The sequence below is a fragment of the Lepidochelys kempii genome, chromosome 1 (genome assembly GCF_965140285.1).
Source record: "Lepidochelys kempii isolate rLepKem1 chromosome 1, rLepKem1.hap1, whole genome shotgun sequence".
In the NCBI taxonomy this organism is placed as follows: Eukaryota; Metazoa; Chordata; order Testudines; family Cheloniidae; genus Lepidochelys; species Lepidochelys kempii.
The window spans coordinates 286732960-286753763 of NC_136380.1; the positions used below are offsets into that span (position 1 = coordinate 286732960).

General features: G+C 42.3%; 1 protein-coding gene across 2 annotated transcripts in view; it reads left to right on the forward strand.

The window, feature by feature from the left end:
* The window catches only part of PTPRB (protein tyrosine phosphatase receptor type B), a 102780-nt gene that overhangs the window by 8830 nt on the left and 73146 nt on the right, over positions 1–20804 (forward strand). For both annotated transcript variants that reach the window (XM_073327788.2, XM_073327789.1), the window contains exon 3: positions 15273–15514. In XM_073327788.2, coding sequence (XP_073183889.1) covers positions 15273–15514 — 242 coding nt within the window. The remainder of the gene's footprint in view (positions 1–15272; positions 15515–20804) is intronic.

The following is a 20804-nucleotide window of genomic DNA, read 5'->3' on the forward strand; positions in this document are numbered from 1 at the left end:
CGGTCAGTAGGTTTCCGGTATAGGGTGGTGTTTATGTGACCATCGCTTATTAGCACCGTAGTGTCCAGGAAGTGGATCTCTTGTGTGGACTGATCCAGGCTGAGGTTGATGGTGGGATGGAAATTGTTGAAATCATGGTGGAATTCCTCAAGGTCTTCTTTTCCATGGGTCCAGATGATGAAGATGTCATCAATGTAGCGCAAGTAGAGTAGGGGCATTAGGGGACAAGAGCTGAGGAAGCGTTGTTCTAAGTCAGCCATAAAAAAGTTGGCATATTGTGAGGCCATGCGGGTACCCATCGCAGTGTCTCAAAGATAGCTGGGAGTGCTGGTAGCATAGGGCCTGAGGAGGGAGTCTACATAGCCAGACAATCCTGCTGTCAGGGTGCCAATGCCTGAGATGATGGGGCGTCCAGGATATCCAGGTTTATGGATCTTGGGTAGCAGATAGAATACGCCAGGTCTGGGTTCCAGGGGTGTGTCTGTGCGGATTTGTTCTTGTGCTTTTTCAGGGAGTTTCTTGAGCAAATGGTGTAGTTTCTTTTGGTAACCCTCAGTGGGATCAGAGGGTAATGGCTTGTAGAAAATGGTGTTGGAGAGCTGCCTAGCAGCCTCTTGTTCATATTCCAACTTATTCATGATGACGACAGCACCTTCTTTGTCAGCCTTTTTGATTATGATGTCAGAGTTATTTCTGAGGCCATGGATGGCATTGTGTTCTGCATGGCAGAGGTTATGGGCATGAGGTTGTGAGGTTTCTATATATAGAGAAAAATATATACTCTTTAGTATAAAGTTATCAGTTTTTTACATAAAAGCTTAAAAAAATACACTACACATTTTCATTCTAAAAACTATGATTTCCAACTAGAGAACACTGCATTATTCCACTTGCTTTTTGTTTAACTTGAGTTCCTAAAATAAAATAAATCAACCACCATCCTCCAAAAGAGCATTTAAGGGCAGAGTTTTTTCAGGACAATTACTACATATCTTGACAGGTTTCAGAGTAGCAGCTGTGTTAGTCTGTATCCGCAAAAATAAATTTGTTAGTCTCTAAGGTGCCACAAGTACTCCTTTTCTTTTTACATATCTTGGATGGCTAAAGTAGCAGCTTTCATCTTAGTGCATTTTTAACACTACCCAAGATACTCTATAATCACCTAAAAATAGTCTGCTTCTCCGGTCTCATTGTTTAAGTAAATAGTACTTACATTATATATGTGCACTTTTAAAGAAACTCTTGCCCATCTTTATGATGATCCTAAAACCTCTAGGTCTCTCCTGAACTCCCACCAACAAATACTATGCATATAAGGACTTCAGGAATAGGCCCACAATTTCGTTGTCTTTTTTGTTTAAATCCTGTATGTATTTCTCCCACAGGAATAAATAAAACTTCAGCTATAGACCCAATTATAAAGACCCAATTGGTTATAATTCCATGCTATAGTAATAGGAACCCAAGGATAAATGTGATATTTCAGTTTTGTAAAAAGAAATGGTAACATCTTCACTGAAGTTTAAGCCCTTTATTTTGATGTGTTTTTCTAACTCACAACGAGCTACAATCCCTTGAAACACAAAAAAAGAGGCGACTGAGCACAGAACTGTGCTTGCTCACAGGGGGAAAATTTTGGAAGTTCTGAGCAGCCAAGAAAGTATAGAGAAGATACAGAGGAGATGAATGTGGCTGCGGTGCTGCACATGTTGAAAAGTAGTCATTGTTTTTAAGGTTCATAGACATGGACAAGAGAGACTGTCCTAACAAATTTTCAATCTTTAAATCTAATCTAACAAATTCATTGTACTTGAGTCTCATCTAACAACTGCATTGTACTTGAGCATATACTGTACTGACAAACTCATGTCTGAGTCCATATTGACAAACAGAAGCGCATCTGTTATTTCATGGAGGAGACCTTTAAAGGCATAGTTGGGAGTTAGATCTCCAATTCCCATTGACTTTCAGTGGGAGCTGGGCTTAGATATCCCTTTGTGTCTTTGAAATATCTCCCCCTTAATGACAGGTTTCAGAGTAGCCTCCGTGTTAGTCTGTATCCGCAAAAAGAAAAGGAGGACTTGTGGCACTTTAGAGACTAACAAATTTTTTTGAGCATAAGATTTCGTGAGCTACAGCTCACTTCATCAGATGCATTCAGTGGAAAATACAGTGGGGAGATTTATATACACAGAGAATGTAAAACAATGGATGTTACCATACAAACTGTAATGAGAGTGATCAGGTAAGGTTTGTCAACTGCTGGAAATGGCCCACCTTAATTATCACTACAAAAGGGTCCCCCCCCCCCCACTCTCCTGCTGGTAATAGCTCATCTTACCTGATCACTCTCGTTACAGTGTGTATGGTATCACCCATTGTTTCATGTTCTCTGTGTATATAAATCTCCCCACTGTATTTTCCACTGAATGCATCCGATGAAGTGAGCTGTAGCTCACGAAAGCTTATGCTCAAATAAATTTTTTAGTCTCTAAGGTGCCACAAGTCCTCCTTCTCCCCCTTAATGTCTTTCAATTCTACATAACATACAAGTTCTAACTAGAAAATCTATATACAAACTGTCTCTCCTGATCAAATGCAGTTACCTGTGGAACCAGCTGTAGATATCCAAACTAAGTCCATTCTAATAGTTTTAGACACTGTCTAAATGTTAATTTAGAGCTAATAGCAGAAAAGAAGCAAAGGATATTACTTTGTATTTCTATTTTCCTATACACTGTGTTCATGGAATGAAAAGATACCAGAAGAGGATTTCATTAAATACCTCTTCTTCCTGAAAAGTTGGCAGAATGAGGATTCTGATGGATAAGTCACAGAAACAGGATTGAACTGAGTACTCAGATTGAAAAGATAAGTATAAAAGTGACCTAAACAGGGTGATTACCCAGGGACTGGGTGCACTCATTTAATGCAATCACCTTTGGTCTCAGAACCAGAATTCAAACTTATAATGAGCAAACAGCAGAAGGCCCTGAAACTGGAAAGTTTTTGATAAACCCCCTTCCCAGGCTTGGGCTGCTCTCCAGACTTTTTGATTTGTGCCCTTCTCTGTATGGAAGTACTTTCTATACACACATATGGAGGCCCCCTCAACGAAGTTCCTCCTCATTCCCACCTGTTCAACAGCCAGGCTTTTACCCTCAATCACTTTCACCCAAGTCAAGGCCTACTGGCTTGTCTCTCTATCTATTGTTGTCTTCTTCTCACAGCTTCCCTTTTTATTCCTTTTTTCCCTTCTCCCAAACCATTCTCCCTTCATGTACATCAAAATAGTTTTTCTGGAAAACAAATCAATAGATATTCCATAATCAAGTTGTGTTTTTCTAATTCAATGCAATGAATTTAATGCCACTGCCCTATCCAAAGCCTTGTAAGGTGAAATCACCTCTTAACCCATAGAACAGGCAGTGAGCATGCAAGTTGCCCTCCTCAAACTATCTGGTCAATATGTCACAACCATGTCTCTTAGAATGAAGATTTAGTTAGTTTGTTAGTTGATCTCCCTGCTGAGATGGCAAACAAATTGCCATCCACAATTGCTGACAAATATACTCATAATTTTTTGATGTGGCTATTTGTCCAGTAGGCACTTAAATGAGACCACCAATTCATTGCACATAAGCCTCTGAACAGCTTCTGTGTGGTACAGCCTCTTTGTTACTATAGACTGGTCTGAATTGTAATTAATCTCTTAGTAGTGAAAAACTCACATAGCCTACTCCCATCATCATAGAAGGTTTAATTTCTAATAAATGATGAGTTAAAATGTAAATTCTCAATTGTAAATCTAGCAATAAACAATGTCATCTATATTGGTTGGCCTAGTAATCTAGCACTGACATGGCTCTTGAATGCAACTGGAACTTTATCCTTCTCTGCCCAGCTGTTAAGTGGTGGGAGCACCATGGAGGCTGCACTGTCAGCCCTAGCAGAAAGGATCACTTTGTGTTGTTCCACTAAAAACCCTCTGACCAGGGGATATTAAGGCCCAAATTCATCCCTGCACTAGTGTTGAGCCCATCACAGGGAGGCAAGACAGAGACAAAGTGCCCCCCTTAACCTGGTGCTGATGGGGACCAGTGTGTCCCCTGACACACAATGACTTCTATATCATCTGTGACTGTCAGGGAATAGCAATGGAAAGTCCTTGGACATAAACACATCCAACAGCATCCAAAGGAAAGAGCCCCAGGAGGTTCAGGAACAGGAAAGGGAGGACCGCAGGGACACTTAGAGCCTGAAGAACTTCCTGGTGGAATAACGATACAGAGAAATTTCTGAAAGATTTTAACAGCACCAGTACTGAGACTATAGCTTCAGTCTGTCAGTCTTTGAATTCTAAGCTCTCCTATGTGGAGTTTACAATTATATTATCAATAAGTAATTATTAGCAAAGAGTGAATCTGAAAAGGTTTTGTTTGGAGCAGTATCCAAAAGTGTGGATACTTCTCTAAAGTATCTGATTTTTTAAAAAGACACGATAATAGAGGCTCAACTTAAATGTATACCCCAAATTAAAAAATACAGTAAGAGAACCAAAAAAGTGCCACCGTGGCTAAACAACAAAGTAAGAGGAGCAGAGAGAGGCAAAAAGGCATCCTTTAAAAAGTAGAAGTTAAATCCTAGTGAGGAAAATAGAAAGGAGCATAAACTCTGGCAAGTGAAGTGTAAAAATATAATTAGGAAGGCCAAAAAAGAATTTGAAGAACACCTAGCCAAAGACTCAAAAAGTAATAGCAAAAAAAAATTTAAGTACATCAGAAGCAGGAAGCTTGCTAAACGACCACTGGGGCCGCTGGACGATTGAGATGCTAAAGGAGCACTCAAGGACGATAAGGCCATTGTGGACAAACTAAATTAATTCTTTGTGTCGGTCTTTACGGTTGAGGATGTGAGGGAGATTCCCAAACCAGAGCCATTCTTTTTAGGTGACAAATCTGAGGAACCATCCCAAATTGAGGTGTTATTAAAGGAGGTTTTGGAACAAATTGATAAATTAAACAGTAATAAGTCGCCAGGACCAGATGGTATCCGCATTCTGAACGAACTCAAATGTGAAATTCTAGAACTACTAACTATGATTTGTAACCTATCATTTAAATCAGCCTCTATATCAGATGACTGGAGGATAGGTAATGTGACACCAGTTTTAAAAAGGGCCCCAGAGGTGATCCCGGCAATTACAGGCCAGTAAGCCTGACTTCAATACCAGGCAAACTGGTTGAAACTATAGTCAAGAACAGAATTGTCAGACACATAGATGAACATAATTTGTTGGGGAAGAGTCAACATGGTTTTTGTAAAGGGAAATCATGCCTCACCAATCTACTAGACTTCTTTGGGGGAGTCAACAAGCATGTGGACACGGGGGATATAGTGTACTTAGATTTTCAGAAAGCCTTTGACAAGGTCCCTAACCAAAGGCTCTTAAGCAAAGTAAGCTGTCATGAGATAAGAGGGAAGGTCCTCTCATGGATTGGTAACTAGTTAAAAGATAGGAAACAAAGGGTAGGAATAAATGGTCAGTTTTCAGAATGGAGAGAGGTAAATAGTGGTGTCCCCCAGGGGTCTGTACTGGGACCAGTCCTATTCAATATATTTATAAATAAGACTATGATTTAATCACGGGTATTTTTAATAAAAGTCATGGACAGGTCACGGGCAAGAAACAAAAAATCACGCCCGTGACCTGTCCATGACTTATATACCATAAATACCCCTGATTGAATCTTGGAGGGGAAGTCTGAGGGGGCCATGGCAGCAGCTGAGGGGATGGAACCCGGGAGGGCCTGTGGCACCAGCTACTGATGGGGGGAGGGGAAGCCCTGGGGGCCCGCTACTGCTCCGGCTGCCGCCAGGGGAAAGGGAAAGCCCAGGAGGCCCCACTGCTGCTCCGGCTGCTTCTGGGAGATGGGGGAAGCCCCGAGGGGCAGGTACTGCTTCAGCCGCCCCAGGACCACTGCCGGGAGCCACCGAGCTGCAGCTGCTTCCACTGTCCCTGGGTCCACCACTCAGGGAGTCCCCTAAGTCAGCCTCATAGGCCGCTGCTCGGGTGGTCCCCGAGGCCAGCTGCCCAGGGTCGCCAGAGCAGCAGCTGGTGTGACTGGCCACAGGCTGCTCCAACAGTGGCCAGTGTAGCTGTCCCCAGCGCCACATGGAGCAGCTGGTCCCGGGGCAGCGCTGGGGTCAGCCACACTGACTACTGCAGAAGTCACGGAGGTCACAGGAAATCACGGAATCTGTGACTTCCTGTGACCTCCGCGACAGACAAAGAGCCCTCTTCATAAATGATCTGGAAAAAGGGGTAAACAGTGAGGTGGCAAAATTTGCAGCTGATACAAAACTACTCAAGTAGTTAAGTCCCAGGCAGACTGCGATGAGCTACAGAGGGATCTCACAAAACTGGGTGACTGGGCAACAAAATGGCAGATGAAATTCAATGTTGATAAATGCAAAGTAATGCACATTGGAAAACATAATCTCAACTATACATATAAAATGATGGGGTCTAATTTAGCTGTTACCACTCATGAAAGAGATCTTGGAATCACTGTGGATAGTTCTCTGAAAATATCCACTCAATGTGCAGTGGCAGTCAAAAAAAATCTAACAGAATGTTGGGAATCATTAAGAAAGGGATAGATAATAGGACAGAAAATATCATATTGACTGTATATAATCATAGAATCATAGAATATCAGGGTTGGAAGGGACCTCAGGAGGTCATCTAGTCCAACCCCCTGCTCAAAAGCAGGACACATACCCAATTAAATCATCCCAACCAGGGCTTTGTCAAGCCTGACCTTAAAAACTTCTAAGGAAGGAGATTCCACCACCTCCCTAGGCAACGCATTCCAGTGTTTCACCATCCTCCTAGTGAAAAACTTTTTCCTAAGATCCAACCTAAAGCTCCCCCACTGCAACTTGAGACCATTACTCCTTGTCCTGTCCTCTTCCACCACTGAGAATAGTCTAGAACCATCCTCCCTGGAACTACCTCTCAGGTAGTTGAAAGCAGCTATCAAATCCCCCCTCATTCTTCTCTTCTGCAGACTAAACAATCCCAGTTCCTTCAGCCTCTCCTCATAACTCATGTGTTCCAGACCCCTAATCATTTTTGTTGCCCTTCGCTGGACTCTCTCCAATTTATCCACATCCTTCTTGTAGTGTGGGGCCCAAAACTAGAAACAGTACTCCAGAGGAGGCCTCACCAATGTTGAATAGAGGGGGACGATCACGTCCCTCGATCTGCTCGCTATGCCCCTACTTATACATCCCAAAATGCCATTGGCCTTCTTGGCAACAAGGTCACACTGCTGGCTCATATCCAGCTTCTCGTCCACTGTCACCCCTAGGTCCTTTTCCACAGAACTGCTGCCTAGCCATTCAGTCCCTAGTCTGTAGCTGTGCATTGGGTTCTTCCGTCCTAAGTGCAGGACCCTGCACTTATCCTTGTTGAACCTCATCAGATTTCTTTTGGCCCAATCCTCCAATTTGTCTAGGTCCCTCTGTATCCTATCCCTGCCCTCCAGCGTATCTACCACTCCTCCCAGTTTAGTATCATCCACAAATTTGCTGAGAGTGCAATCCACACCATCCTCCAGATCATTTATGAAGATATTGAACAAAACCGGCCCCAGGACCGACCCCTGGGGCACTCCACTTGACACCGGCTGCCAACTAGACATGGAGCCATTGATCACTACCCGTTGAGCCCGACAATCTAGCCAACTTTCTACCCACCTTATAGTGCATTCATCCAGCCCATACTTCCTTAACTTGCTGACAAGAATACTGTGGGAGACCGTGTCAAAAGCTTTGCTAAAGTCAAGATACAATACATCCACTGCTTTCCCTTCATCCACAGAACCAGTAATCTCATCATAGAAGGCGATTAGATTAGTCAGGCATGACCTTCCCTTGGTGAATCCATGCTGACTGTTCCTGATCACTTTCCTCTCATGTAAGTGGTTCAGGATTGATTCTTTGAGGACCTGCTCCATGATTTTTCCGGGGACTGAAGTGAGGCTTACTGGCCTGTAGTTCCCAGGATCCTCCTTCTTCCCTTTTTTAAAGATTGGCACTACATTAGCCTTTTTCCAGTCATCCGGGACTTCCCCCGTTCGCCACGAGTTTTCAAAGATAATGGCCAATGGCTCTGCAATCACAGCCGCCAGTTCCTTTAGCACTCTCGGATGCAACTCATCCGGCCCCATGGACTTGTGCACGTCCAGTTTTTCTAAATAGTCCCTAACCACCTCTTTCTCCACAGAGGGCTGGCCATCTCTTCCCCATGTTGTGATGCCCAGCACAGCAGTCTGGGAGCTGACCTTGTTCGTGAAGACGGAGGCAAAAAAAGCATAAGTCCATGGTACGCCCACATTTTGAACACTATGTGCAGATGTAGTCACCCCATCTCAGAAAAGATATACTAGAATTGGAAAAGTTTCAGAAAAGGGCAACAAAAATGATTAGGGGTTTGGAACAGCTTCTGTATGAGGAGAGATTAATAAGATTGGGACTTTTCAGTTTGGAAAAGAGCCAGCTGAGGGGGGATATAACAGAGGCCTATGAAATCATGACTGGTGTGGAGAAAGTAAATAAGGAAGTGTTATTTACTCCTTCTCATAATGCAAGAATTAAGGATCACCCAATGAAATTAATAGGCAGCAGGTTTAAAACAAACAAAAGAAAGTATTTCTTCACACAGTGCACAGTCAATTTGTGGAACCCTTTGCCAGAGGATGTTGTGAAGGCCAAGATAATAACAGGGCTAAAATAAGAACTAGAGAAATTCATGGAGGATAGGTCCATTAATGGCTATTTGCCAGGATGGGCAGGGATGTTGTTATTAGACCCTCTGTTTGCCAGAAGCTAGGAATGGGTGACAGGGGATGGATCACTTGGTGATTACCTGTTCTTTTCATTCCCTCTGGGGCATCTGGAACTGGCCACTGTTGGAAGACAGGATACTAGGCTAGATGGACCTTTGGTCTGACCCAGTATAGCCATTCTCATGTTCTTAATCTCTTGGGTCTGTGGAAATAGGCTGGAAGCAAGTGTCACATTAGATATCTGGAATGTCCTGCTTCCATTGGCATTGGAATCACCACAAGAACTTGGGGATACTACAGAATTTCCAAAACCAGTAAGTGTAAGGAAACATGTGGGTTTAGGGTGAAGTTTGGGGGCATTCTTGTTTTTATCTGAACCAGTTCAGCTTCCCCCTATGTATCCATGAGATACAAAAATTTGTTCAAGGATAAACCCTGTAATGCAAAGTTACAGACGAGGAAGACATTTTTCTAAGGTAAAATCCATTTTTTTAACTTTTAAGGAACTACACAGAGAAGGCTTTAAAAACATACCATTGGTCAGTTTCTGCTACTCTTCTGTATTCTTACCTGCAACAAAAGACGGAGCCTGATTTTTAAAAATGGCATCCATTTTTGCAGGCTACCGACAGTTCAAGTACTTAGAAATCTAAATCCAACATTCATTTTTCCTGCAAAACATACAGACCCTTTCAAACCATTGCCCTTCTATTTTCAATAATTGCTTAGAACTGATTTTATATCATAGCTTCCCTTAACTTCTGTAACAGGGGTCTGATTCATGCACGTTTCAGTTATAATCCAACATCACTTATTTGAAACTGTTTTTGCTTACCCGCGATAGCCAATCTTACAAGATCTGAGAAGTTCCAAAAAGCTGTGCCAGACCAGCTTGTCTGGGTATTTAGGAGTCATGATAGGATACTAGTATTTGGCAACTAAATCAGCAATATATTTTTGCATTGCACACTACCATCATATTCCCAAAACTGATGGATTTCACGTTCTTGTAAATGGCCTTATTTTGCTTAGGTGGCAAAAGAGGAATGTGTATATGCAGTTTGCAAGATAGATGTAATCTGTGCATTTTCATAACGTTCTCTTGCTTTGTTACTGATGGTTGTAGTATGTTTACATGCAGTATGTCATTCAGCCAGCAGAGGTCATCTTTAAAAAATTACTCCCTGTTGGCCTGATTGTTCCCATTGAAGTCAGTGAGAGTTTTTCCATTGATTTCAATGGGAACAGTTAGAACAAGGGTTTTCAAACTGGGGGTCGCGAGGTTATTACATGGGGAGTCACGAGCTGTCAGCCTCCACTCCAAACCCCACTTTGCCTCCAGCATTTATAATGGTGTTAAATATATTTTAAAAGTGTTTTTAATTTATAAGGGAGGTCGCATTCAGAGGCTTACTCTGTGAAAGGGAAGGAGGACTTGTGGCACCTTAGAGACTAACGAATTTATATGAGCATAAGCTTCCGTGAGCTACAGCTCACTTCATCAGATGCATGCTGTGTAAAATACAGTGAGCCCGTTGCCAACTGTGTCCACATATCTATTCAGGGGACACCATTATAGGGCCTAATCACATCAGCCACACTATCAGAGGCTCGTTCACCTGCACATCCACCAATGTGATAGATGCCATCATGTGCCAGCAATGCCCCTCTGCCATGTACATTGGCCAAACTGGACAGTCTCTACGTAAAAGAATAAATGGACACAAATCAGATGTCAAGAATTATAACATTCAAAAACCAGTCGGAGAACACTTCAATTTCTTTGGTCACTCGATTACAGACCTAAAAGTGACAATTCTTCAACAAAAAAACTTCAGAAACAGACTCCAACAAGAGACTGCTGAATTGGAATTAATTTGCAAACTGGATACAATTAACTTAGGCTTGAATAGAGACTGGGAGTGGGTGGGTCATTACACAAAGTAAAACTATTTCCCCATGTTTATTCCCCCCCACACACACACACACTGTTCCTCAGACGTTCTTGTCAACTGCTGGAAATGGCCCACCTTGATTATCACTACAAAAGGTCCCCCTCCTCCCCCCGCTTTCCTGCTGGTAATAGCTCACCTTACCTTATCACTGTCCTTACAATGTGTATGGTAAAATCCATTGTTTCACGTTCTCTGTGTATATAAATCTCCTCACTGTATTTTCCACTGAATGCATCTGATGAAGTGAGCTGTAGCTCAAAAAAGCTTATGCTCAAATAAATTGGTTAGTCTCTAAGGTGCCACAAGTCCTCCTTTTCTTTTTGGGGATACAGACTAACACAGCTGCTACTCTGAAATCTGTGAAAGGGGTCACCAATACAAAAGTTTGAGAACCAGTGAATTAGAACAATGCTGAACACCTTTGAAAAGCCTACCCTAGAGCTCTCTGTGTGCTGTATAGATTTCTAAGCAGGTGGATGCTTCCTGGTCAAAAAGAGATACAACGCTGGAACTCAAGCTGTGTGGACATCTGTTTGTGTCTACGATGGGTAGTTTTCTTTAACAAATACCTTCTGTTTAAGATGGACCAGGAATCCTTGTATCAGGACAGTGGTGCTGCTCCCTTGGAAAAATAATATTAGGTCTGATTCTGTTTTTATTGAAGTCAGTGCAAAGCTACCATCAATTTCAGTGTGCGGCGGAGTAGGTCTATACTGAGCAGTACTCCTGAAAATAGAATAAGAGACTGATTTATATAGTGAAAGGTAACTGACTGGCTCCTGTGGTCAATCTTATGTTGACTAGAAGGGTCCTTTGGCTAGAAACCCACAGTAGTACTGACCTTGACCTCCAGCATGACTATCATATGTGTGATTCTGTGTTCAATTTAACTTCTCGCAGAGGTGAGGGAGTATTTCTGCGAAACACCTGCTCTACAGTCCTTTCGGTCTATCAAGTTCTGTCTCCTCTGCATGGTCGCAGCTACTAGTCCCCTGCCTGCTGAATGCTGTTATGTGTGGCTCTAGTGTCAGGACCTGCCCTTTTATGGAGTTGAAGCTTACCTAAAACCCAGCTGGCAATGCAATGCAAACTATTTCCTGCTGCAATCATTGCTATTTAGCTATACATGACTTGGCTGAGGCCAAGATTTTCAAAAATGGGTGCTTTAAGTTAGGCTTCTAAATCCATATTTAGGCACCAAATCAAGTGGCCTGATTTTCAAAAGTGCTGCTGAGCACGTGGTAGCTCCCATTGTCTTTAAGCAACCTTTTTGCCAGCTAGTCTAGTCTTTGGAGTAACTCAGAGAAGTTTCAGAGAAATGCTACATTTCTATGGCCCCAAGGGGCCCTCCTTGCAACTGAGGACAGTGAGAGCACAGTGATGCTCTAGCCACACCCTCTCTCTCCCCTCTGGTAAAAGCTGTGTAGTGTAGACTGAGCGCTACATGGGCTCCACACATGCACCAGGGGATTCTCCAGATATCCTATTAAAACAGCATCCTGGCTGTTTTGCACCACTGGAGCAGACTTTAGGTTAAATGCTGCTCTCCCAGTTCCATCAGCGATTTCAGTGGAGTTAATCCAGCCTTATACCAGTGTAAGAGAGAGCAGAATTAGACCCGCAGTATTGGCCTTAGCACCTAGATTTTGTAAAATATTTGATCAACATTTTTGTGATTTAATAGAGACTTAGAAATTTTTGTTCATAGAAGAGCAAAATTAGATAAAAAAGGGGAAATACATACAGTAGTATGGTTATATATTCATCTGAAAAATACCTCTGAAAGGGCTCAGATGATATATACTGGGCTAACATACTGTGTTGTTCGGATGAGGAAACATGTTCATTAAAGTGTAACTTACAGAAACATATGTCTTATATATTTTGGTTATATTCCTGGATGTAAATAAAAGCATGCAAAGTTTTAGTTTATCAGTAGCATTAAATAGGCAAGTTAACATATGAGAAAAGTTATATGCATTTTAGGAGGAAAGTTCACCAACTGATCCTTTTGGTAGAGGAGTAAACATAGGTTGGCATGCTAAGACATCATAATTACATGCTAAATAATCATACTGGAAGTTTTCTGCTACATCTAACCCAGTTATTAAATCTTTTTAGAAGGCCTGTGAGCTAAAATTGTTCTAAGTGGCAACCAACCCAGTGGTGCAGCACCAAAACAAAGTTCTGTCATGTGCAAGACCCTGGTTCAAAGACAGGAAAAGTATCATAGGCTTTAGGCTAGTAAAGGCTAGACATGGTGATTCAGTTCTCTGGGAGAAGACGGTGAGCAGTTCCAAGTGCCCAGCCTAAATGTGGTGCTCCTAGATGGAGAGTCCACCACAGATTGAACCCTGCCCTACTGGCCACAGAGAAAGGATATTAAATACATATCAGTGGGGAGGAAGAGACATGAAAATGTGGAGGAAAAATGTGCAGTAAAATCTTTCCTGCATGCTAATTGTAACTTTGGCATTCTCTAAAGGATACGTGACTAAAAACACAAACCAGTGGTACAAATTTGCAAATGGTTCAGCTAACTCATATAATTGTTATCAGAACCTTGAAAAGACAGCAACCAAGGGTCGTTTGCTCTCTGGACAGAACTGGTATAATAGTACACATGGAAATGTTTTAAACGATCATCGAATCTCTGAAATGTGGAGCTGGAAAGGACCTTGAGAGGACATTGAGCCCAGCCCCCTGTACTGAAGCAGAATCAAGTAAACCTAGACCATCCCTGACAAGTGTTTGTCCAACTTGTTCTTAAAAACCTCCAATGATAGGAATTCCACTACATCCCTTTGAAGCCTATTCCAGAACTTAACTAACCTTATAGTTAGAAAAGTTTTCCTAGTATCAAACCTAAATCCCCCTTGATACAGAACAATTGATCACCATCCTCTTTGTAACAGCCCTTAACATATTTGAAGACTGTTATCAAGTCCCCCCTCAGTCTTTTTTTCTGAAGACTAAACATGCCTAGTTTTTTTAACATTTCCTCAGAGGTGAGGTTTTCTAAGCTTTTTTTAATTTTTGTTGCTCTGCTCTGGCATGTCTCCAATTTGTCCACATCTTTCCTAAAGTGCGCTGCCCAGAACTGGACACAGTACTCCATCCAGAGCCATCCCGTCCATAGGATGGGGCAACCACCCAGGGCCCCACGCTTTGGGGGGGGGGGAGGCGTGCTTCAGGGGGACATGGCATCCAGGGCAGCCTGGGGGAATAGCGGGGGGCCTTGTGCCGGCAGCAGCAAGCACCCTGGCCCCAGCCTCGCTCAGGGGAGGGAGCGGAAGCCAGAAAGAGGAGGGGTTGGAGCTTGAAGGAAGGAGTGGAATGGGGGCAGGATGGAGCAGGGGCAGGAAGAGGTGAGGCGGGGGCTTGGGGTGGAGTGGGGGCAGATGAGGGGGTAGTCCCGGGCCCCGCACCCTCTTAGGGACAGCCCTGACTCCAGCTGAGGCCTCACCAGAGAGGGAAAATTACTTCCATGTCTTAGAAATAACATTCCTATTAATATAGAATATCAGGGTTGGAAGGGACCTCAGGAAGTCATCTAGTCCAACCCCCTGCTCAAAGCAGGACCAATCCCCAATTTTTGCCCCAGATCCCTAAAGGGCCCCCTCAAGGAGAGAGCTTACAACCCTGGGTTTAGCAGGCAAATGCTCAAGCCACTGAGAGCTTCCCCCAGGCCAATCTCACCTTTTTTTTGCAACTGCATCACATTGTTGGCTCATGTTCCATTTTTCATCCACCATCAGATTCTTTTCAACAGTACTACCACTTAGTCAGTTATTCCCCAGTTTGTAGTTGTTCATTTGATTTTTCCTTAGTAGGTGAAGTACTTTGCACTTGTCTTTATTGAATTTCATCTTGTCTAAATCAAAACAGTTCTCCAATTTGTCAAGGTTGTTTTGAATTCTTTGATCTACTATTTTCAAGCAAGAATTAAAAGTAAAATGCAAGCATCACACTTGTGATACAGAGGGCCATATTTAGGCTGCATTTACACTAAAGCAACTTTATTAGCTTGAATTATGTCCCTCTGCATTTACATCACTGTAAATTAGATTAGACTCTAGCCTGGAATGTGATGCAAATAATTAGTTTCCCCTAAGAAATTGGAATCTTTTGATATCCAATACATTCAAATAAGTGCAAAATTTTGTAAGCCATATCATGCCATCAAAATTAAAGCACTATTTCCCTCCTCAGAATCAATGGGGAATTCTGCTTAAAATTGATGGTTTAAATGATCCAGTAATTTTATTTTACTATGGTTTTCACAAATATTCTAATCATGTAAGCGAAAGGTCTATAAAACATCTGTTTCCAAGGCTATAGAACTATATATATTAAACTAAACTACTTACAGTATAACAGGTTCCAGGGTCTTTACTGTTGAAAGAACGGATGATGAGCAAATATGAAGCTAATTTTAGTTATTGTCCTTTATTCATCTTAGATCTGCACTGGATTTTCTGCATCTTGGAGAACAGTAGAAGTACCTCCTCTCCCTTTAATGCTATTACATCTAGTCCTGGGAATTTCCATAGGAGTAGCACAGAGATCTTCATCAGAAACATTACAGAAAACTACAACAAAAACACTAATGAAAAGCTCTATCTGACCCTGAAGTTGTCTGCAGTAACAGAGAAATCCTGGATTCCAGCAACTCCCTATCAATACTTCAGTACCACAGAAGAGGTAAGGCAGACAAGTTAATTGGAATATACTGGGCCTGGTTTTCAGTCATTCCGTATCTGTGTCAAATGAATTGACAAGAAGCTTGAAAATGCCAGGGGACATATTCAGAGTAAGTGCAGTCCAGCTGAGCGGGCAGAGGACAGGGTGCTATTTCTGATTCTCCAGTTGGCATGCTGTGTGAGCTGTGGTTCCATCTCTATTGAAAAGAAAAGTGCTATTCCAACCTTATGAGTCTGATTTTCAGCTGTTTTGCAGGTGCAAGTAATCCTATGTGCAATTTAGGTAGTTGAGTTAAATACATGGTTTTCAGGTATACGCGGGTGATGTCTGAATGACTTAAATAATTGTGAGCTAGATTCAGCCTGGCTCTTATGTCGGGGATATGCAGTGTGGAGATGGTGTAAAGAACTTTTTCACTGCCACCTTGTGTAAGTGTTAGGCAAAACTACAAGCCCTGTACTCAGGGAACCACAGAGGTTGCTCTTTCCTTGCTTCACTTAGGGCCCACTCACCCACAGGGGGAGAGCAGAGATGGGAAGGAGGCAGACTTTTTATGCATAGGCCAGAAAAACCAGCAAAGAGTACTAAGTTTCACCCTGTAAAAGGATGTAGCAGTGCACATGCGGACTCTATAGGATGCCTTCCACCCTTCCCTCTGTGTGCATCTCTGCAAGGTACAGTCAAGTACTGTAAGAGAAAAACACAGTGTGTGGATGCAAAAACACAGATCATCTGTAAAAATCTGGCTATGTGCAGGCAGTAAGGTTTAAAGAATGTGATATGTAATTTGTTATATCACTGCTACAGATATACTGATGTTTCAAATCCCTTCAATTCCATGTTGCTTCTATTGCCATGGGATATTTTCTGTGCTAAAAGGTTGGAATGGGCAAATAAAAGTGTTTAGTCATTACTTTAGGTGACAGCATTACTTTGGATGAGACTGGGAAATGTGCTTTGTATCTGCCCAGTTTTGTATGTATTCCAGTAGAACTTACTACCATGCAGCTGTTCGGAGTGCTCTATAACAGTTTTCTGTTTATTCAATGGTCTTCACTGTAAAGGTGACATTCACCCTGATTCAATGGGCCTGCCCAAGGATGTCAGCACCACCTAGGCTTTGCTGGGGGTGGGGGCATGGGGGGGGAATGAATGGACTGTGGATGGAGAGGCCTCGAAGCGAGGCCTCTACATCCCTGGTTTGCCACAAAGAGCATCTCTGCACCCATTCTGCATAAGCTGGTGCGGAGGGCAGCGCGGGAGGTAGACGGGGGAGCAATGTGAGCCAGGACTATGCAGATCCAGAATCCAAACACACACAAAACGTGTAGAGAGGCTGTAGCTGCTATCCCAGCATATAGGCTGGAGCAACTGCAGTAAGAGGTAAAGTTGCTGCACTGCAACCCCGCAGTCTGGTGCTGAGCTGAGGGAGGATTTTGCACCCAGGTATGATTTGATTTTTCAGGTTTCATGCAAGTGAATTAGATGTACATTATACATCAAGCTAGCTGTCTCACACACACCATTAAGGTACATGCACTCCAACTAGAACGCTAAGGGCCTACTGGTAACTTCACTCTGAATCGAAATATTACACAAAATCTTTTGTTGTTAATAGCAAACTTACACTCTGCCTCCCCACACTGCCACAAAGTACCCCCATCAAAGTTTTAGAAAAATCAGGCTACATCATGATCTAGTGAACTAGGAATTCCTAAATTCTAGTCCTGGTTTTGTCAATGATTCACATCAGTGGACTTCAGCAAATCACATAGGTCAAATTTTTCAAGGCTAGAGGCCTAAAGTGAAGCACTTAAATCCATATTAAGCATTTACATAAAAGTGATCTAATTTTTGGAGGTATTGAGCACCTGCAGCTCCCAGCTACATCAAGCCACTTTAATTTAGGTGCTTCGCTTTAGACATACAAGTTTAACATTTTTGGCCTTAAACTGCTGGTCTTTCAGTTTCCCTGTCTGTAAAATGGGGTTAAAACATTTATTTGTCCACTTGCCATGGGTGTTTAAAGGATTGTATAATGTTTGTACAATGCTTTGAAAATAGAAAAAGCTATATAAGTATGTAATATCATTGTTAGGAACACAATGATGTCTGTGAACAGTACCAACACAGGCCAGTCTCCATAGCTTACAGAATAAAAGCCTTGACGTTGTTTGCCTGTGAACAAACCCATTTTGGGGGGACAATGGCGGCACTTGAATCAAACAAAATGTTTAGTTTAGAGCAGCTCTGGGTTGCAAGTAAATCTGCAGCTTGTACTTTCAAAGCTGTGACAAAAGCTATGCAAAGCCCATTTCCTTCTGATTAAAAAAAGAGAGAGAGCACAGTTGGTGTTTAAAAAAAAAGCAAAAAAAAAAGCCAGGAAACCTTGGGAAAGTGTCTGAAAAAGACTGGAGCCTGCTATTAGACACACATCCGGGCACTCCCAAAACTCACTTCCAGCTTTTTTAAAAAAAAATAAAATTCTTGGCTGAGCAGACTGATTCAGTAACTGCTAAGGGCCATGCTTACTGATTTACTAAGAGTGTGTCTGTTCAGTACCAACTTAGAATTAATTATTTGGTATTATGCTGTTTATTCTGTTAAAATATAATACCATCAGTGGCCTATCCTATCCCTTATTCCAGTGTTGGGATAGACATCTCTGGCAATCCTTACCCTTGAGTGTCACTGTCCTCTGCAATATACAGAAGGATTCCTGGAAGTTCACAAATCTATACTTATTTTCCAATGAAAATACAGGAAGGGTGAGGCTTTTAAAGCCTTTTCAATTGCAGGAGTAACAATCAATCAGTCAATCAATAAAAAAAGAACTGCTTCTCAATTTAAGGACAACACAGAAAAAGCAGCAGCATCCTCTTACTTGTGAATCTCCCAGGATGAAATTTTGAAATTTGGCTCTCTTTTGCCATAGAGCACAATACAACTGAATTATTCTGGTTGGAAACAACCTCTTCAGGAGAATTCAATCCTTTTAGGTAAAATTCAACATTTGGTTGAAGCTCTGAAACTTCTCCTGATTTCATTAAGACCAATTGGTAAAGGAAAGGGCAATGGGTTGATTGTCTAGAAACGTACCTGCAAATTTGATCAAAAAAAGTTTGCCATGTTCCTCAAACACAGATTTTTCTTCTTTCATTCCAAATGTATATTTAGTTTATGTATTTTTAAAAAGAAAAGGAGTACTTGTGGCACCTTAGAGACTAACCCATTTATTTGAGCATAAGCTTTCGTGAGCTATAGCTCACTTCATCGGATGCATTCAGTGGAAAATACGGTTAGGAAATTTATATACACACAGAACATGAAAAAATGGGTGTTTATCATGCACGCTGTATGGAGAGTGATTACTTAAGATAAGCTATTACCAGCAGGAGGGGGGGGAGAGAAAACCTTTTGTAGTGATAATCAAGGTGGGCCATTTCCAGCAGTTAACTAGAACGTCTGAGGAACAGTGGGGGGGGGGGAGGAATAAACAAGGGGAAATAGTTTTACTTTGTGTAATGACTCAACCACTCCCAGTCTCTATTCAAGCCTAAGTTAATTGTATCCAATTTGCAAATTAATTCCAATTCAGCAGTCTCTGTTTTTGAAGTCTTTTTGTTGAAGAATAGCCACTTTTAGGTCAGAAATCGAGTGACACTAAACTGGGAGGAGTGGTAGATACGCTGGAGGGGAGGGATAGGATACAGAGGGACCTAGACAAATTGGAGGATTGGGCCAAAAGAAATCTGATGAGGTTCAACAAGGACAAGTGCAGGGTCCTGCACTTAGGACGGAAGAATCCAATGCACCGCTACAGACTAGGGACCAAATGGCTCGGCAGCAGTTCTGCAGAAAAGGACCTAGGGGTGACAGTGGACGAAAAGTTGGATATGAGTCAACAGTGTGCCCTTGTTGCTGAGAAGGCCAATGGCATTTTGGGATGTATAAGTAGGGGCATTGCCAGCAGATCGAGGGACGTGATCGTTCCCCTCTATTCGATGTTGGTGAGGCCTCATCTGGAGTACTGTTTCCAGTTTTGAGCCCCACACTACAAGAAGGATGTGGAAAAATTGGAAAGAGTCCAGCGGAGGGCAATAAAAATGATTAGGGGACTGGAACACATGACTTATGAGGAGAGGCTGAGAGTACTGGGGATGTTTAGTCTTCAGAAGAGAAGAATGAGGAGGGATTTGATAGCTGCTTTCAACTACCTGAAAGGGGGTTCCAAAGAGGATGGCTCTAGACTGTTCTCAGTGGTAGCAGATGATAGAACAAGGAATAATGGTCTCAAGTTGCAGTGGGGAGATTTAGGTTGGATCTTAGGAAAAAGTTTTTCACTATGAGGGTGGTGAAACACTGGAATGTTTTCAGTGGAATCTCCTTCTCTAGAAGTTTTTAAGATCAGGTTTGACAAAGCCCTGGCTGGGATGATTTAGTCGGGGATCGGTCCTGCTTTGAGCAGGGGGTTGGACTAGATGACCTCTTGAGGTTGCTTCCAACCCTGATATTCTATGATTCTATGACCAGAGAGATTGAAGTGTTCTCCGACTGGTTTATGAATGTTATAATTCTTGACGTCGGATTTGTGTCCATGTATTCTTTTACGTAAAGACTGTCCAGTTTGACCAATGTAATAAACCAATAATCCCCTCTGCCATGTACATTGGTCAAACTGGACAGTCTCTACGTAAAAGAATACATGGACACAAATCCGACATCAAGAATTATAACATTCATAAACCAGTCGTAGAACACTTCAATCTCTCTGGTCACTCGATTTCTGACCTAAAAGTGGCTATTCTTCAACAAAAAGACTTCAAAAACAGACTCCAAGGAGAGACTGCTGAATTGGAATTAATTTGCAAATTGGATACAATTAACTTAGGCTTGAATAGAGAGTGGGAGTGGTTGAGTCATTACACAAAGTAAAACTATTTTCCCTTGTTTATTGCCCCCCCCCCACCACTGTTCCTCAGATGTTCTTGTTAACTGCTGGAAATGGCCCACCTTGATTATCACTACAAAAGGTTTTCTTCCCCCCCCCCCCACTCCTGCTGGTAATAGCTCATCTTAAGTGATCACTCTCCTTATAGTGTGCATGATAAACACCCATTTTTTCATGTTCTGTGTGTATATAAATCTCCTCACTGTATTTTCCACTGAATGCATCCGATGAAGTGAGCTATAGCTCACGAAAGCTTATGCTCAAATAAATGGGTTAGTCTCTAAGGTGCCACAAGTACTCCTTTTCTTTTTGCGAATACAGACTAACACGGCTGCTACT